This window comes from Microcebus murinus, chromosome 4 (genome assembly GCF_040939455.1).
Source record: "Microcebus murinus isolate Inina chromosome 4, M.murinus_Inina_mat1.0, whole genome shotgun sequence".
NCBI classification, from domain to species: domain Eukaryota; kingdom Metazoa; phylum Chordata; class Mammalia; order Primates; family Cheirogaleidae; genus Microcebus; species Microcebus murinus.
Genome location: NC_134107.1, coordinates 57,428,414 through 57,445,978, shown reverse-complemented (window position 1 = coordinate 57,445,978; position 17,565 = coordinate 57,428,414). Strand labels below are relative to the sequence as shown.

General features: G+C 41.7%; 2 protein-coding genes across 3 annotated transcripts in view; one reads left to right on the top strand and one right to left on the bottom strand.

Moving 5' to 3' along the window:
- The window catches only part of RRM1 (ribonucleotide reductase catalytic subunit M1), a 45,515-nt gene extending 42,707 nt beyond the window's left edge, over positions 1 to 2,808 (top strand). For both annotated transcript variants that reach the window (XM_012744906.3, XM_012744907.3), the window contains exons 18-19: positions 1,004 to 1,192; positions 2,211 to 2,808. In XM_012744906.3, coding sequence (XP_012600360.1) covers positions 1,004 to 1,192; positions 2,211 to 2,399 — 378 coding nt within the window. In that variant the 3' untranslated portion in view covers positions 2,400 to 2,808. The remainder of the gene's footprint in view (positions 1 to 1,003; positions 1,193 to 2,210) is intronic.
- A 12,954-nt stretch (positions 2,809 to 15,762) lies between these two features.
- Positions 15,763 to 16,782, bottom strand: LOC105860315 (olfactory receptor 52Z1P-like). Its single transcript, XM_076001401.1, has one exon. It carries the CDS (start codon positions 16,780 to 16,782, stop codon positions 15,763 to 15,765), a length of 1,020 nt encoding a protein of 339 aa, XP_075857516.1.
- Positions 16,783 to 17,565: the final 783 nt, after the last annotated feature.

Here is a 17,565-nt window from a genome sequence, read left to right as displayed (position 1 = left end):
TACAAATAGTGTTTAACCATAAAATTTGCAGCTGAGGGCCGGGCACGGTGGCTCACGCCTGTAGTCCTAGCTCTCTGGGAGGCCGAGGAGGGCGGATTGCTCGAGTTCAGGAGTTCGAAACCAGCCTGAGCAAGAGCGAGACCCCTTCTCTACTATAAATGGAAAGAAATTAATTGGCGAACTAAAAATATATACAAAAAATTAGCCGGGCATGGTGGCGCATGCCTGTAGTCCCAGCTACTTGGGAGGCTGAGGCAGGAGGATCGCTTGAGCCCAGGAGTTTGAGGTTGCTGTGAGCTAGGCTGACGCCATGGCACTCACTCTAGCCTGGGCAACAAAGCGAGACTCTGTCTCAAAAAAAAAAAAAAATTGCAGCTGAGGATCAAGAAACATTTATTTGTAGATAGAGGCCTCTGACTAAATGTTGGTCTGCATAGCAACACAGATAAAGAGTCCTATAACCTCTCTATATTTGAGATGGAAACTGTAGCATTAGCCAGTCTGTGTGTTTTAATGTAAGTTAACCCTAGACCTAAGAAAACCTGATTTCTTTGTACTTCAAATGAAATTTGTGGAGTCTTAGCTTATTTAAAGGGTTTTATCTCATTGCTTCCTTTGATCATGTTCCTGTGAGTTACAGCCTTGATTAATGGTTTTTTGCAACTCAAGGATCATTTATTGCTGTTTAGCACTGACTTTTCTTTCCCTTTTTTAAGTGCCTCTAGGACAATGAATATTTTGGCCATAAACCAATTAAAAATGGATGCTTAAATCATTACCATCAGATTGATATTTGATTGGTTAGATGGGGGTTTTTGGGGGCTTTCTAAGCCAGAGGTGAGCAGTCTTGGCAAACTTGACAAGTATTATACCATATGATACTGAATGGGAGGGTCAGATCTAGCAAGAAGTAGAACCAAGGTCAGACCCTTCTGTCATCATTCTGTAATCATACTGCTTTCTTCAAATGGAGTAGAATAAACATTTGGTTTCCCTTCTTTAGAGCATACCAGAAATTCCTGATGACCTGAAGCAACTTTATAAAACTGTATGGGAAATCTCTCAGAAAACTGTTCTCAAGATGGCAGCCGAGAGAGGTGCTTTCATTGATCAAAGCCAGTCTTTGAACATCCATATTGCTGAGCCTAACTATGGCAAACTCACTAGTATGCACTTCTACGGCTGGAAGCAGGTTGGTAGAGAAAATCAAGGAGGACTTTATTATCAGCTTGGGATATTTTGGAGTCGGAAAAATTTCATGTTTTATCTACCTATTAAAAATTGCCACCTAGAAGTTTTTCTTTAAGTTCAAATCTAATATGTTAAAACCAACCCATATTTCTTATACCAGATCAAGCTTTTGCTTTGGATTTTCTTATTTCTATTAGGATTAATTCATTCTTAGGTTTGAAAACTTGGAGTTACCTGTGATCCTTTCCTTCCATTATTCTCCACCCAGTTACTCACCAAGTTGTGTTGTTTGTTCCTTTGTACTATTTCTTGAGTATCTTCCTTCCTATTCCATTGTTATTATTCTTAACTGAACTCTTTGCTTCTAATATCTCTGCTCCAGGCCATCTTGTGCACTACCATTCCTTAAAATAAAACTTTGCACATGTCAACCACTATTCAAAATGTCCATTGTTTCCTCACTTTATCTATAATGTAAAAGCCAAATTACTTGGCTAGTCATTGCCATTTGTAAAGTCCTGTGATTCTAGATTGTATTCTTATTCCCTGACAATGTGATAGGTATTTGTATGGGATTATAATTTTTTTTAAAGTTTAACAAACATTTATTGAACATCTAGTGTGCCAGGATCAGGGATACTGAATAGAAGATGAAGATCCTTACCTTGAAGTGGTCATAGTCTGTTATTATATAGAGACATAGTCTAGCTCTCTAAATAGTTATAAACTAAGACAGACGTGTTGTCCTAGGTAAACTTGGAAGTTATACACATAAAAACAAAAGAGAATAAAAATATTTGACATTTCTAAAGAGATAAGCCTGTTTTGGGCGTGATAAGAACGGGGTATAGTTTTCTGACTCTCAAAGCATTTTTGAGAGTATTCCTAGTAGAGATGGAATTCCAAGTTTAGAAAAGAGTGTGACCTGGTTTGTGGGAATATATTTTAAAACATTGGTCTTGAATGTCTATTGTTTTCACAAAAGTTTTTCCTAATAGTTATATTTACTTCCCTTGTAGGGTTTGAAGACTGGGATGTATTATTTAAGGACAAGACCAGCAGCTAATCCGATCCAGTTCACTCTAAATAAGGAGAAGCTGAAAGATAAAGAAAAGATATCAAAAGAGGAAGAAGAGAAAGAGAGGAACACAGCAGCCATGGTGTGCTCTTTGGAGAATAGAGATGAGTGTCTGATGTGTGGATCCTGAGGATGCTCTTAGAAGAAGCCAGCATGTCTTCTATAGCCAAACCACTTCTTGAGCATAAATAGGTATAATGGGTTTGCTTGAGATGGTAAGGCTTTGCTGGACCTTATTGCAGCAAAAGGAACAATAGATTTAAAGTATTGTTTCTATATTCCAAGTTTAGAAAGTAGAAGCTTAAGAATGCAAAAGAAGTCATCTTGCAGATAAGGAATGATTAAGTAAAGTTTCTTTACCCTCTTAGCCCCGCTTTTCTGATGACCTCAGTTTTGTTAAGGAGACTTAGTTTTACTACTTTGACCCGTGGGTCTTGAGAAACAAAACTGAGTGACAACTCATGAGAAGTGCTGATAGGACCTTATTCTACATATGGTCCTATAGGTCATTCTGAAATAAAGATAAACTTTCTGAGTGATTGTGTGAGATTAATTTTGTCATTTATTTTCATATAAAGGTCAAATTTGAAGAAACGTATTTTCTGTTCTTTGAGAATTAAGAGAGGTAATTTTATATTTTATGCCTTTTTCCTTTTTTTTGCTATGGCAAAATATACCCGATATTTATCATTTTGTCCATTTTTAAACATACAATTCAGTGGCTTAAGTAGATTCACAGTGTTATATTAACGTCACCACTATCCTTTGCCAGAACGTTTTCATCATCCCAAATAGAAACTCTGTACCCATAAAAACTGTAACTCCTCATTCCCCCTCCCCTTAGTCCCTGATAATATCTATGCTACTTTCTGTCTCTATGAATATGCCTATTCTAGGTACCTCATATAAACAAAATGCAGTATTTATCCTTATGTGTCTGGCTTACTTAACATAATGTTTTTAAAGTTTAGCCATGTTGCAGCATATATTGAAATTTCATTCCTTTTTAAGGCTGAATTAATAATTGCATTGTATGTATATACCACATTTTGTTAATTTGTTCATGTGTTAGATATTTGGGTTGCTTCCTCCTTTTGAGCAGTTGTGAATAATGCTGCTGTGAACATTGGTATACAAGTATCTGTTGAATTCCTGCCTTCAATTCTTTTGAGTATATATATATATGAGTGGAATTACTGGAAAATATGGTAATTCTGTGTTTCACTTTTTGAGGAACTACCAAATTTTTCCATAGAGGCTATACCATTTTATTATACATTTCCTCAAGCAATACACATGGATTCCAGTTTTCCCACATCCCCACTAACTTGTTATTTTTCATTTTTTTTTTTTTTTTTTTTTTTTTGAGACAGAGTCTCACTTTGTTGCCCCGGCTAGAGTGAGTGCCGTGGCATCAGCCTAGCTCACAGCAACCTCAAACTCCTGGGCTCAAGCAATCCTACTGCCTCAGCCTCCCGAGTAGCTGGGACTACAGGCATGCACCACCATGCCCAGCTAATTCTTTCTATATATATTAGTTGGCCAATTAATTTCTTTGTATTTATAGTAGAGATGGGGTCTCGCTCTTGCTCAGGCTGGTTTCAAACTCCTAAACTCGAGCAATCCGCTTGTCTCGGCCTCCCAGAGAGCTAGGATTACAGGCGTGAGCCACCGCGCCCAGCCTTTTTCAAAATTTTGATAATAGCCATCTTAGTGGCTCTTGACAGTTTCGTTATGTGTCTTGGCTTGGGTCTATGAGTTTATCCCACTTAATGGGCTTATTGGATATGTAGATTCATGGCTTTCATTAAATTGGGGAAATTTTTTGGCCATTGTTTCTTCAGATAATATTTCTGCCCTCTTCTCTATCTTATAAGACTCCCATAATGCATCTGTTGGTCTACTTGATAGTGTCCCACAGGTCTCTTAGGCTTTGTCCACTTTATTTTTTTTTCTTTCTGTACCTCAAACTCAATAATTTCAATTCTTCTATCTTCACGTTTGCTGATTCTCTTTTCTTTCTCAAATCTGTTGAGCTCTTCTAGTGAACTTTTCATTTCAGTTATTATTTTCAACTCCAGAATTTGATTCTTTTTAATTCTTTTGTTGATATTCTGATTTTGTTAGTAATTATTTTCCTCACTGCCTTTACTTATTTGTCCATGTTTTCCTTTAGGTCTCTGAGTATATTTAAGACAGTTGTTTTAATGACTTTGTCTTGTAAGTCTAACATGTTGGCTTCCTCAGGGATAGTTTCTGTCAATTTATCTTATTCCTTTGAGTGGGCCAAGTTTTCCTCTTTCTTTGTATGCTTTGTGATTTCTTTGTTGTTGAAAATTGGGTATTTGATTATTATAATGAGGTAGCTGTGGATATCAGATTCTCCAGAATTTACTGGGCTTTTCTTATTTATTTATTTATTAATTACCTCATTATTATGGGAGTACAAATATTGTTAGGGTTACATATCTTGCCCCTGCCCCCTCCCCCACCCTGCCTTGCCAGAGCTTTAAGCGTGTCCAGCCTCTAGGTGGTGCACACCACAACCACCGTGTAAGTGTATACCCTTCCCCTTCTTCCCCCTTCCACCTGCCCACCTTCCGATTACAGATATTTTTTTTTAGACATTTTGGTTACAATGTATATCTTTGCCTCTCCCTAAGAAGGGTTAGAATTATGCCCTTCCCCTCCAAAATGCTCACCACATCCCTAAGATTGGGTCTCCCCCACCCCCAAATCCCTGGTGAACATTCCCACCATTTGAGAACCATAGTTTTAATCAGTCAGTACCAATTTGATGGTGAGTAGATGTGGGGCCCATTTTCTATGTTTTGTGTCACCTCACTTTGGATAACAGGCTTAAGCTTAATCTAGGATAGCATAAACTGTGCTAGCTCACTGTCGTTTCTTAGGATTGAGTAATATTTCATTGTCAGCATATACCACATTTTAGTTATCCACTCATGAATTGATGGGCACTTGGGTAGTTTCCATGACCATGCAATAGTGAATTGTGCTGCCATAAACATTCGGGTGCAGATGTCTTTATAATAGAGAGACTTACGTTCTTTTGGGTAGATGCCCAACAATGCTATTGCTGGGTCGAATAGTATTTCTATTTCTAGCTGTTTGAGGTATCTCCAAATTCTTTTCCACAAAGGTTGCACTAATTTGCAGTCCCACCAGCAGTGTAAGAGTGTTCCTGCCTCTCCACATCCTTGCCAGCATTTGTTGTTTTGGGATTTCTTGATACAGGCCATTCTCACTGGGGTTAGGTAATATCTCATTGTGGTTTTGATTTGCATTTCTCTAATGATTAGAGATATTGAACATTTTTTATGTGTTTGCAGGCCATTATTCTGTCTTCTTTGGAGAAGTTTCTGTTCATTTCCATTGCCCATTTCTTGATGGGGTTGTTTAATTTTTTCTTGTTTATTCTTTTAAGTTCTAGATAGATTCTTGTTATTAGACCTTTATCAGAAGTGTAGAGAGAAAATATTTTCTACCACTCTGTGGGTTGTCTATTTGCTCTCATGATCATTTCCTTGGCTGTGCAGAAACTTTTTAATTTGATCAGATCCCATTTGTTTATTTTTCATGCGGCGGCGATTGCCTTGAGGGTCTTCCACATAAATTCTTTGCCTAGACCAATATCTGATAGGGTTTTCCCAACATCTTCTAGGATTTTTAAAGTTTCATGCCTTAGGTTTAGGTCTGTTATCCATCTTGAGTGAATTTTTGCGAGAGGTGAGAGGTTGGGATCCTGATTTGCTCTTCTGCATGTTGCTAACCAGTTTTCCCAGCACCATTTATTGAAGAGAGAATCTTTTCCCCATAGTATATTTTTGTCTGCTTTATCAAAGATTAGGTTACCGTATACAGATGGTTTCATATTTGGAATCTCAGATCTATTCCAGATATCGATGCTTCTGTTCTTGTGCCAGTACCAGGCATATTTAACTATTATTGCTTTATAGTACAGCTTGAAGTCAGGAAAACTGATGCCTCCCAGTTTGTTCTTTTTACTTACCATTGCTTTGATTATACGTGGTTTTCTCTGGTTCCATACAAAGCAAAGAATTATTTTTTCTAGATCTGTTAAGAATGCTGGTGGTATTTTGATGGGGATTGCATTGATTCTGTAGATCACCTTAGGTAATATTGACATTTTAACAATATTGATTCTGCCAATCCATGAACATGGTAGATTTTTCCATCTGTTTAAGTCATCTGCAATCTGGTATTTTGATGGGGATTGCATTGATTCTGTAGATCACCTTAGGTAATACTGACATTTTAACAATATTGATTCTACCAATCCATGAACATGGTAGATTTTTCCATCTGTTTAAATCATCTGCAATTTCTTTTTTTTTTTTTTTTTTTTTGAGTCAGAGTCTCACTTTGTTGCCCAGGCTAGAGTGAGAGCCTGGCTCACAGCAACCTCAATCTCCTGGGCTCAGCGATCCTACTGTCTCAGCCTCCCGAGTAGCTGGGACTACAGGCATGCGCCACCATGCCCGGCTAATTTTTTGTATATATATTTTTAGTTGGTCAATTAATTTCTTTCTATTTTTGGTAGAGATGGGGTCTCGCTCAGGCTGGTTTCGAACTCCTGACCTTGAGCAATCCGTCCGCCTCGGCCTCCCAAAGTGCTAGGATTACAGGCGTGAGCCACTGCGCCCGGCCTTGCAATTTCTTTTTTTAGTGTTTCGTAGTTCTTGTATAAATCTTTCGTATCTCTCGTTAAGTATACTCCTGGGTATTTAATTTTCTTTGGGGCTATAGTAAAGGGTATTGTGTTTTTGATTTGGGTTTCTGCTTGATGGTTCTTGGCATATATGAATGCTTCTGATTTGTGTATGTTGATTTTATATCCTGAAACTTTATCAAATTCATTTATCAAATCTAGGAGTCTCTTGGATGAATCCATGGGGTTTTCTAGATATAATATCATCTGTGAAGAGTGAGAGTTTGATCACATCTGCTCTGACTTGGATGCCCTTAATACCCCTCTCTTCCCTGATTGCTATAGCTAGGACTTCGAGCCCTGTGTTGAATAGGAGGGGAGAAAGTGGGCATCCTTGTCTAGTTCCGGTTCAAAGAGGGAATGATTTGAATTTTTCCCCATTTAGGATGATATTAGCAGTTGGTTTGTCATAAATGGATTTGATAAATTTAAGGTATGGGCCATTATGCCTGTTTTGTTTAGAGTTTTTATCATAAAGGTATGTTGGACTTTGTCAAATGCTTTTTCTGCATCTATTTACAGAATCATATGGTCTTTGTTCTTGCTTTTATTTATAAAGTGAATTGCATTTATAGACTTGTGTATGTTGAACCAACCTTGCATCCCAGGAATAAATCCCACTTGGTCATGGTGAATTATTTTTTTGATTTGCTGCTGAATTCTATTTGCTAAAATTTTATTTAGGATTTTTGTATCTATATTCATGAGGGATATTGGTCTGTAATTTTCTTTTTTTGTTGCATCCTTTCCTGGCTTTGGTATGAAGGTATTATTGGCTTCGTAGAATGAGTTAGGAAGAATACCATCCATCTCAATGGTGTGGAATAGTTTCTGTAGTATAGGTATGAGTTCATCTTTGTATGTTCGGTAGAACTTTGAAGTGTAGCCATCTGGCCCGGGACTTTTCCGTTTGGGGAGGTTTTTAATTCTTCAATTACTGAGCATGTGATTGGTCTGTTCAAGAACTCAGTTACCTCCTGGGTGAACTTAGGGAGGTTGTATGAGTCTAGGAATCTGTCCATTTCATCTTCATTCTGTAGTTTTTGGGCATATAGATTTCTATAGTAGTCAAACATAATGTTTTGTATTTCTGTGGAATCTGTTGTGATCTCTCCTTTTTCATTTCTTATTGAGGTTATTAGAGTCCTTTCCGTTTGAGTTCTTGTCAGCCTAGCCAGAGGGCCGTCAATTTTGTTGATCTTTTCGAAAAACCAGCTTCTGGTTTTGTTGATCTTCCATTTAATTCTCTTGTTTTCCATTTCATTTAGTTGAGCTTTGATCTTAGATATCTCTTTTCTTCTGCTAGGATTGGAATTGGTTTGCTCTTCTTTTTCCAATTCCTTGAGTGTATTCATTAGGTTGTCGGTGTCTACTCTTTTTGTTTTTCGGATATGAGCGTTTATTGCTATTAGTTTTCCTCTCAGATATGCTTTTGCTGTATCCCACAGGTTTTGTTAAGATGTGGCTCTATTGTCGTTTTGTTCGAAGAAATTCTTGATTTCCCTCTGAATTTCTTCCTTGACCCAATAGTTATTCAACAGTAGATTGTTTAGTTTCCATGACTTAGTGATGTGGTGTGTATTTCTGTTATAGTTGAATTCTAATTTTATACCACTATGATAAGAGAAGACACATGGTATTATTTTTATTTTCTTGAATTTTTTGAGATCTGCTTTGTGGCCTAGTATGTGATCAGTTTTTGAGAAGGATCCATGGGCTACTGAGAAGAATGTAAATTCAGCTTTATTTGGGTAGAATGTTCTGTGTAGATCTGTCAGACCTTTTTGGTTAATAGCTTTGTTTAAGTCCCTTATTTCTTTACTTAATTTCTGTTTGGAGGATCTATCCAGTTCATTTAGTGGTGTGTTGAAGTCCCCTGCTATTATGGTAGTATTGTTTAAAGTGGTATTTAGCTCAGACAAGATTTGCTTTATGTAATTGGGTGCTCCTGTATTGGGTGCATAAATATTAAGAATTATTAGATCTTCTTGTTGGATCTTCCCTTTCACCATTATAAAGTGGCCATCTTTATCCATTTTTACTTTTGCTAATTTAAATCTAATGTTGTCTTTGAATAATATAGCTACCCCTGCTTTCTTTTGACTTCCATTTGCCTGCATGATAGTTTTTCATCCCTTGATCTTCAGCAAGAAACCACCCATGTTCTAACTTGGGAGATAGCCGCGGAACAAAACACCGCTCTCACCTTTCTACTCTTTTAAATTCAGCTTCCAAGGCCACCTGCCAGGTGGTAAGACAGCAGAGGGCAGAGCATAAGACTGAGCTCACTACCAGGGCAGGCCTTTGCAGCGTTTCCAATCTACGGGGTGGCGGTGGCACACTTTGGTGGCGCTCACACTGGGGGTACCCTGTTCCGCGGTCCCACTGCGGAAGACTAGGTTGGGTTTAGCAGGTTGGCTTCAAACGATCACTGCACTCCCTAATTCCTCTCCTCGCAGAGACCCAGTGGTTTATGTGTGGGGAACTGCCCTCTTGTCTACCCAACACCAGCCAAAGCTTCAATGGTATCCAAAGGTCAAGCCTCCTTTAAGGTAGAGTCCCCACTTCCTGGACCTGAAAGCGTCCTGAGGTGGAATGCCCAATTTGGCACTCGTTTCTGGGGTATGGGGAGGCGGCCGCTGAGTTCAGCACCTGTAGGTTCAGCTCCTGTGCCTGCTTCAGCAGAGTGCTGGGAGCTCAAAAAGGTGCCTTTTCCAGAAGCCCTATCAGATCAGCCTGTTTGGGGCGGAGGGGACGCCTCAGCCGACTTCCAGCTCAGCGCGGTGGAGCTGGGAAGCGGCTGCTGGGTTTGGACCCTCTCCCACCCACTACTGCTTCTGCAGAGCGCTGGGAGCTCAACAAGTTGCCTTCTCCAGAAGCCCGAACAGTTCAGTCAGTTTGGGGTAGAGGGGGTGCCAAAGAAACGCTTCCAGTGCGGCCCCCTGCAGCGTCTTCAAGCTATGGGGTAGTGCGGTGGTGCTAGGATGTGGCTGCAGGTTTGGACCCTACCCCCTCCTGCTACTGCTTCAGTGGAGCTCTGGGAGTTCAAAAAGATGCCTTCTCCAGAAGTGGGAACAGTTCAGCTGGTTTAGGGTAGTGGGGATGCCTGAAAAACGCCTCCAATGCGGCCTTCCACGGCTTCTCCAAGCTACGGGACGAGGTGGCGGTGCTGGGAGGCGGCTGCTGGGTTTGGACTTTTTCCCCACCCACCACCACTTCAGCGGAGCACTGGGAGCTCAGAAAGCTGCATTCTCCAGAAGTGCATTCTGCTGGCCTAGGGTAGTGGGGATGCCTGAAAAACGCCTCGCTGCCCTCTGGTGTCTCCAAGCCGTGGGGCGGGGCAGTGGGACTGGGAAGCGGCTGCTGGAATCAACCCTTTTCTGGGAGTTCAAAAAGCTGCCTTCTCCAGAAGTGGGAACAGTTCAGCTGGTTTAGGGTAGAGGGGATGCCTGTAAAACGCCTCCAGCATGGCCTTCCGCATCTCCAAGCCACGCTGTGGGGCAGCTGCTGGGTTTCAGACTTTTTCCCCACCCACTACCGCTTCAGCGGAGCACTGGGAGCTCAAAGAGCTGCCTTCGGCAGAAGCACGAACAGTTCAGCTGGCCTGGGGTAGTGGGGATGCCTGAAAAACGCCTCAAGCCCGGCTCTCCATGGCGTCTCCAAGCCACGGGCTGGGTGGCGGGGCTGGGATGCGGCTGCTGGGTTCCGACCCTTCCTGCACCTGCCACTGCTTCAGCGGGGTGCTGCGGAAAGTTCAATATGTTGCCTGTCCAGACTCCCCTCCAAACCACTCATCTGCCCACGTTGCCACCTCCCACCACCTTCAGGCAATTCCCTGCCTGAGTGGGAGTGGGGATTGATGGGGAAGGGATCGTCTTCCTGTGTAGGGGAGAAGGCATGCCTCCTCCGGCCAGCCCGTGGGCGGCAGACAACTCGAATGCACTCTCTCCCCACAATTTTTCCAACTCCCCGGGTTTAGTGGGATAATTTTTGGTTCACCTTTGATTATTGCCCATGATTTCCATATCCCGGTGTCTCTTTGCAGTGATCAGCTTGTGAAGCTGATCCAGAGTAGGTGCAGATGACTTGCATGTGGTTGTCTGTCCTCTTCACCTCTCATCCTGAGAGCCGAGAGCCAAGAGGTCAGCCCTATTCCACCATTTTTCACAATCTACTGGGGCTTTCTTACTGGGTTTTTTTATTTGTTTATTTCCTTTATTTGTTATTTTTTGTGTTTTTTTTTCTTTTTGATGATGAAGGCTATAGTATTCTATTTGAAATGTTTCTAAGCTATTTTTTACAGATACTATTCCTTGTCATGTGTGATTGCTCAAGTCTTTGTTCCTTTGGTGCATGTTAATGTTTTGACAGAGATTTCTTTGAATTTCTGGAACTTTCCCAGTCTTTGCAGCTTGTCTCTGTTCTGGGGCACTCCTTCCATACTTAGGTAGGCTTGCTCTGAGCCTAGGGATGTGTGTTGGTTAATTTTATTTGACGGCTGGCTAGGACATGGTACCCCAGATATTTGGTTAAGCACCCGTTTAGATGTTGCTGTGAAGGTATTTTTTCCCCCACCCTGCCAAGGTATTTTTTTAGATGAGATTAACATTTAAATCTTAGACTTTAAGTAAACTTGACTTGAGTAAAGTGAGGACATTGATTAGGAACAAATGTGATCCTGAAAATTGGAATGGGGATATATGGGAAAATCCTGATGAAGTGGGGAAATATTGAATCCCTAAATTCTGTTGAGTCTTTGTTGCCAATATAAGCAGATGCTGTATCCAATCTGAGATTAACTTTGCCTGAGGAAACTAATGGCTTTTCTGAGGTAATTGCTTTGTAAGACACTGCTGATTGTCATCAGGACCCACCCCCATGACCCCTCTTTGCTTCTAAACCTATAAGTAGACTCAAGTCTCAGCAGTCCCCTAAAGGTACAGTACAAAGTATGATCCATGAAAAGGTGTGCTACACTCCAAAAGAATGACATAATTTTTCCCCTTTGGGAATATGTGTGGAAGTGGATATTAAAGGTATGGGATAATGATGGAAGAAATGGTAAAGTTGGATCAAGCTCAGTTTATTGATATGGGCCCATAAAACAGAGATTCTGGATTTAATGTTGCAGCTTGGGGGATTAGAAAGTGCTCTAACTGGTTGATTGGTTGGTTGGTTGGTTGGTTGAAACATGGATCAAAAGGTGGCCTATAGTGAATGAAGTTGAAATGCCAGACCTGCACTGACATACAATAGAGGAAGGGATCCAAAAGCTTAGGGAGATTGAAATGTGAGAATGGATTTATCATTGAAGATTTCTTCACTCGCACTGATGGATTTATCATTAAAGATTTCTTCACTCGCACTGATGGGGGTCTAGAAGACATACCTTTCACCACAACTGTGAGAAATAAATTTATGAGGGGAGCTCCAGCATCCTTAAAGACCTCTATGATTGCTCTTTTCTGTAGGTCTGAAATTACATTGGGAACTGTTGCCACTGAATTGGGAAACTTAAATTCAATGGGAATAATTGGATCTTGTGGTGGCAGGTAGCAGCACCTAATTGACAAAGGCAAGGTGGGAATGTTTACCATAGTGGACAGCAGAGTGAAAGCAATATAGAGACCAGTGGTTTGATAGTTAGTTAATAATAGAGTTCCTAGAAATGAAATACACGGGGTGTCTATTAAATTCTTACTTGATCTGTATGAGCAGAAGAGTTTTAGTTCAAGTGAACAAAAGTCTAATTTGAATCACAAAAATGGAGTCTTGGCTCCTCAATCAACTTCCAGATTTGAGCCACTTTATAGACCCAGAATACCTTGAACAAACAGGATACTTGGTTCACCTTGGAAGGATCCTACAACACTGCCAAAGATGTATATTTTTAAGTCTTCCAGTCTTTCCCAAAAGGACCTATGGCAGTTTACTATCAGTACATTGGGGGAAAGGAAATAAAGAAACTTTGGGAAATTACTGGGTATAGGCTCTAAACTGACACTAATTCCAAGAAACCAAAAATATCACTTAGGTTCACCAGTCAGAGTAGGATCTTATGGAGATCAGGTGATCTATGGACTTTTAGCTCCAGTCTATCTAACATGGGGCCCCAAAGTCATCCTGTGGGTATTTCTACAGTTTGGGAATGCATAATTGAAATAGACATACTCAGCAACTGGCAGAATCCCCACATTGGTTCTCTGACCTGAAGAGCATGGTCTATTATAGTGGGAAAGGCCAACTGGAAACTACTAAATCTTCCTTTAGGAAATTGATAAACCAAAATCAATATTGCATTCCTGGAAGGATGGCAAAAATTAATGCCACCATCAAAGACTTGAAGTATGCAGGAAAGGTAATTCCCACACCTTCCCGTTCAGCTTACCATTTGGCCTGTGCAGAAAACAGATGGATCTTGGAGAATTACAATTGATTATCATAAGCTTAACTATGTGTTGACTAGTCAGATGCAGTTTGATTACTTGAGCAAATTAACATATCCCCTGGTACCTGTAATGCAGCTATTGATCTGGCAAATGCTTTTTTCTGATACCACTTAGTAAATATCAACAGAAGCAATTTGCTTTTAGCTGGCAAGGCCAGCAATACACCTTCACTGTCCTACATCAGGGGTTTATCAACTCTCCAGCCCTACAATCATAATTTAGTTCACAGGATTTAAAATTTTTTTATTGATGCATAATAAATGTATATTATTTTCAGGGTACATATGATAATTTAATACATTTAAATAGTTTGTAAAGATCAAATCCATCACTTTGGATATTTGTATTTTCTTTATGTTGGAACCATTCGTTAGTCCACAGGATTTTGATGCTTTTCCCTTTTACAAGACATCACATTGGTCCAATACATTGATAACATATTGATTGGACCTGTGAGCAAGCAATTAGCAACTACTCTACTCTTATTGGTAAGATATTTGCGTGTCAGAGGGGGGAATATAAATCTTAGTAAAATTCAGGGGCTTTCTATGTCACTGAAATTTCTAGGCATCTAGCCATGTGAGGCATGTTGAGATATCCCCTGTAAAATGAAGGATAAATTGTTGCATCTGGCCCCTCCTACAACCATGAAGTAGAGACAACACCTAGTAGGCCTTTTTGGATTTTGGAGGCAAAAAATCATTATTGTAACCATTCCCACCTTATCTTTAGCAACTAAGTACCACCACCTGCCACTCTGGGATCCAATTATCTCATTAAATTTAGGTTTCATTTGGAGTAGCACATTTGGGTGTACTGCTCCAACTAATTTACCATGTGACCTGAGAAGCTGCTGGTTGTGAGTGGGTCCCAGAACAAGAGAAATCACTGCCATAGGTCCGGTCTGCCATGCAAGCTCCTCTGCTACTTGGGCCACATATATCCAATCCAATGGTGCTTGGAGTGTCAGTGGCAGTTAGAGATGCTCTTAGGAGTCTATGGCAGGCCCCTGTAGGTGAATTTGAGCACAGGCCCTTAGGATTTTGGAGCAAAGCCTTGTCATCCTCTACAGGTAACTACTCTCCTTTTGAGAAATAGCTTTTGGCTTGCTACCAGGCCTTAGTAGAGCCTGAGCACTTAAGCTTGGGCCACCAAATTACCATGTGACTTGAGCTGCCCTTCCTGAACTGGCTGTTGTCTGATGCCACTGTGAAATTGAACATGCATGACAGTACTCTATCATCAATGGAAGTGGTATAAGGCACAAGTAAGTTACATGAAGAAGTGACTCAAAAGCCCATAGTCCGCACTCCTGCTACATTGTCTTCTCTCTCTCAGCTTGCACCCATGGCCTCATGGGGAGTTCCCAATGATCAGGGTTTTATTTTTATTTTTTATTTTTGAGATAGAATTTCGCTTTGTCATCTGGGTAGAGTGCAGTGGTGTCTCATAGCTTACTGCAGCCTCAAACTCCTGAGCTCAAGCAATCTTCTTGCCTTGGCCTCCTACAGTGCTAGGATTACAGGCATGAGCCACCACGCCCAGCCCCCCGATGATCAGTTGACAGAGGATGACAAAACCCAGGCTTGGTTTACAGATGATTCTGTATGCATGTACCACAGCCCCTTTATGGGATATTGCTGAAGGACACGCCCTTCAACAGATGATAGAGAGTTGTGGAAGTCTTTTAGACAGGAGGTAACTTTTAGATAGATAGCTCACACTCGCTGCCATGGGAAGAATGGCCTGACCTATGGGTTTGGTCCAGATTTGGGTCTGGGTCCCAGATCAGGGACTAGTCTGGTCTTTGGGTCTGACTTGGGCCCCAGGGAAAGACCCTGTTTATATACCTGAAATCAGCATGGAGGCTTCAGGGTTTGATCTATGTATTTTGCTCAGTTTGGGCTCCCCAAGGTAGGGCTTAGTCTGGTCTTTAGGCCAGTATGCTGGGACCCAGGAGAAGACCTGGTCTGGGTGTCTACCAGAGTGGGGTCACCTGTGCAGGACCTGCTTCTTAGTGAAGCTCCATACATCCAGACATTAATTGGGGCTTTCACAGGCGTTAAGGGAAAGAGGACAGAAAAAACTAAGAAGGATAAATAGGTAAAAGCAATTTTATTACTGAAGTGAAAACAGAACATTCTAAGAATTCAACAAGCAATAATTGACCAACAATGGGCCTGCTGTTGAGCCTATAGTCTGCTCAGGAAATTCTGGCCTATCCCTGAATACTGCCTGCTTATCTCTTGTTCCCAGAAGTCACATCCCCAATTTCTCATGTTGATAAAGTTCTCTTATGGTGCCAATTTCCTTTCCACTCTCATGTTCTGCAGCCTCTTTGGTTTCTCCCTAACATTCTGGGCTGATTCTTTTCCACAGAACATCTTTTCTACATGTTGCCGGATCTCCTTAGTCCTCACCCCATAAATGACAGGATTCAAGGCTCCTGGGAGCAGCAAGTATATGGCACTAAGAAGATTCTGGACATCCTGAGACACAGTCTTGGCTACTCGGAATACAATGGAAGTGGAAAGACCAGAGAGGTAGATGGTGAGGATGACCAGCAAGTGGGAGCCACATGTATGCAAGGCCTTGGCTCGGGCTCCCCCAGAAGAGATCTGAAAGGCAGCATAAATGATGCGAGTGTAGGAGGTCCCAAGTAGGGTTAGATCAAAGATCACAGTGACCAACCGCATAACCAGCCCCAACCGGCTGTTGAAAGTCAGGTCTCCACAAGCTATGCTCAGTAGTGCAATGTACTCACAAGTGAAGTGTTGAATCACTCCTGTCTGGCAGAATTGAGCTTGTGCAGTTAGCACCACCAAGGGCACTGCCACTCCCAGGCTCCGTGTCAGGGCAAGAATGGCCAGCAGGCCCAGCAGGCGGGAGGTCATCAGGTCAGTATAGCGGAGTGGGTGGCAGATGGCAACATAACGGTCCAGGGCCATGGCCAGAAGGAGGTTGTAATCCAGAAGGAGGGTGAAGTAGATAAAGAACATCTGGGCCAGGCAGCCATGCAGTGATATGGGGTTAGCATAATGCACAAAGCCCTCCAGCATTTTAGGCATTACAGCTGTGGCAGCACAAATGTTGACAGCCAGGAGCAGAGCAATGAGCACATACATGGGCTGATGTAGGTTTCGCTGGGCAACTACCGTGTGGATGACCAGGGCATTGGCAGAGATGATGGTCACATAGAGGAAGGTAAGAGGCAGGACCAGGAGGGACCTCCACTCTTGTAATCCAGGGAAACCCACCAGGAAGAAGTTGGTGTAGGAGATGTTGAAGGTGCTGGTATTTCCATCCTCACCCATTAGCTTTGGCCCTGAGCTGGCACCAGGAGTAGAGATTAGAGGCTGTTAGAACAAAATGGAAAAAAAAAAAAAGCCCATTTCTATTTTAGGACCTGAGGAGTTTGTGATGAAAATCCACCTCTTCATGTATGTATTCCTTTGAGGCACACACAGGTACTATGCCTGGTGTTGTGGGAGCTACAAAGATGAACAAGACATTCTTGTACTCAAGGAGCTCTTGGCCTTATGTGTGTGAAATGTAAACTTATAAGATACTTATTATTCCAGATATTTGATTGCTGAGTAAAAGATTATGAAGAAAAGTAGGTGTGATATATGATAGGGAAAAATGAGCAGTGGTCAGAGGTGAAATAAGAAAGAGGGAAGATGGCCGGGCGGGGTGGCTCACGCCTGTCGTCCTAGCTTTCTGGGAGGCCAAGACGGGTGGATAGCTGCTGCTTCAGGGGTTTGACACCAGCCTGAACACTGCCTGAGCACAGTCAGACCCCGTCTCTAAATCTAAAAAAAAAAAGTAAAAAAGGCAAAAAAAAAATACACAAAACCAACAAAACAGCCGGGTGCTCTGGCAAGCGCCTGTAGTCCCAGCTACCTGGGAGGCTGAGGCAGAAGGATCGCTCACAGCCCGGGACCTGGAGCTTGTGGTGACCCGCCCTCACTGCACTCTGCCCAGGACGCCGAGTGACACTCTGTCTCCACAAAAAAAAAAAAAAAAAAAAAAAGAGAAACAGAAAGAGGGAAGAGGTCAGAGGAGGTGGAGCAAGTTGGCCTATTAGAACCCTTCAC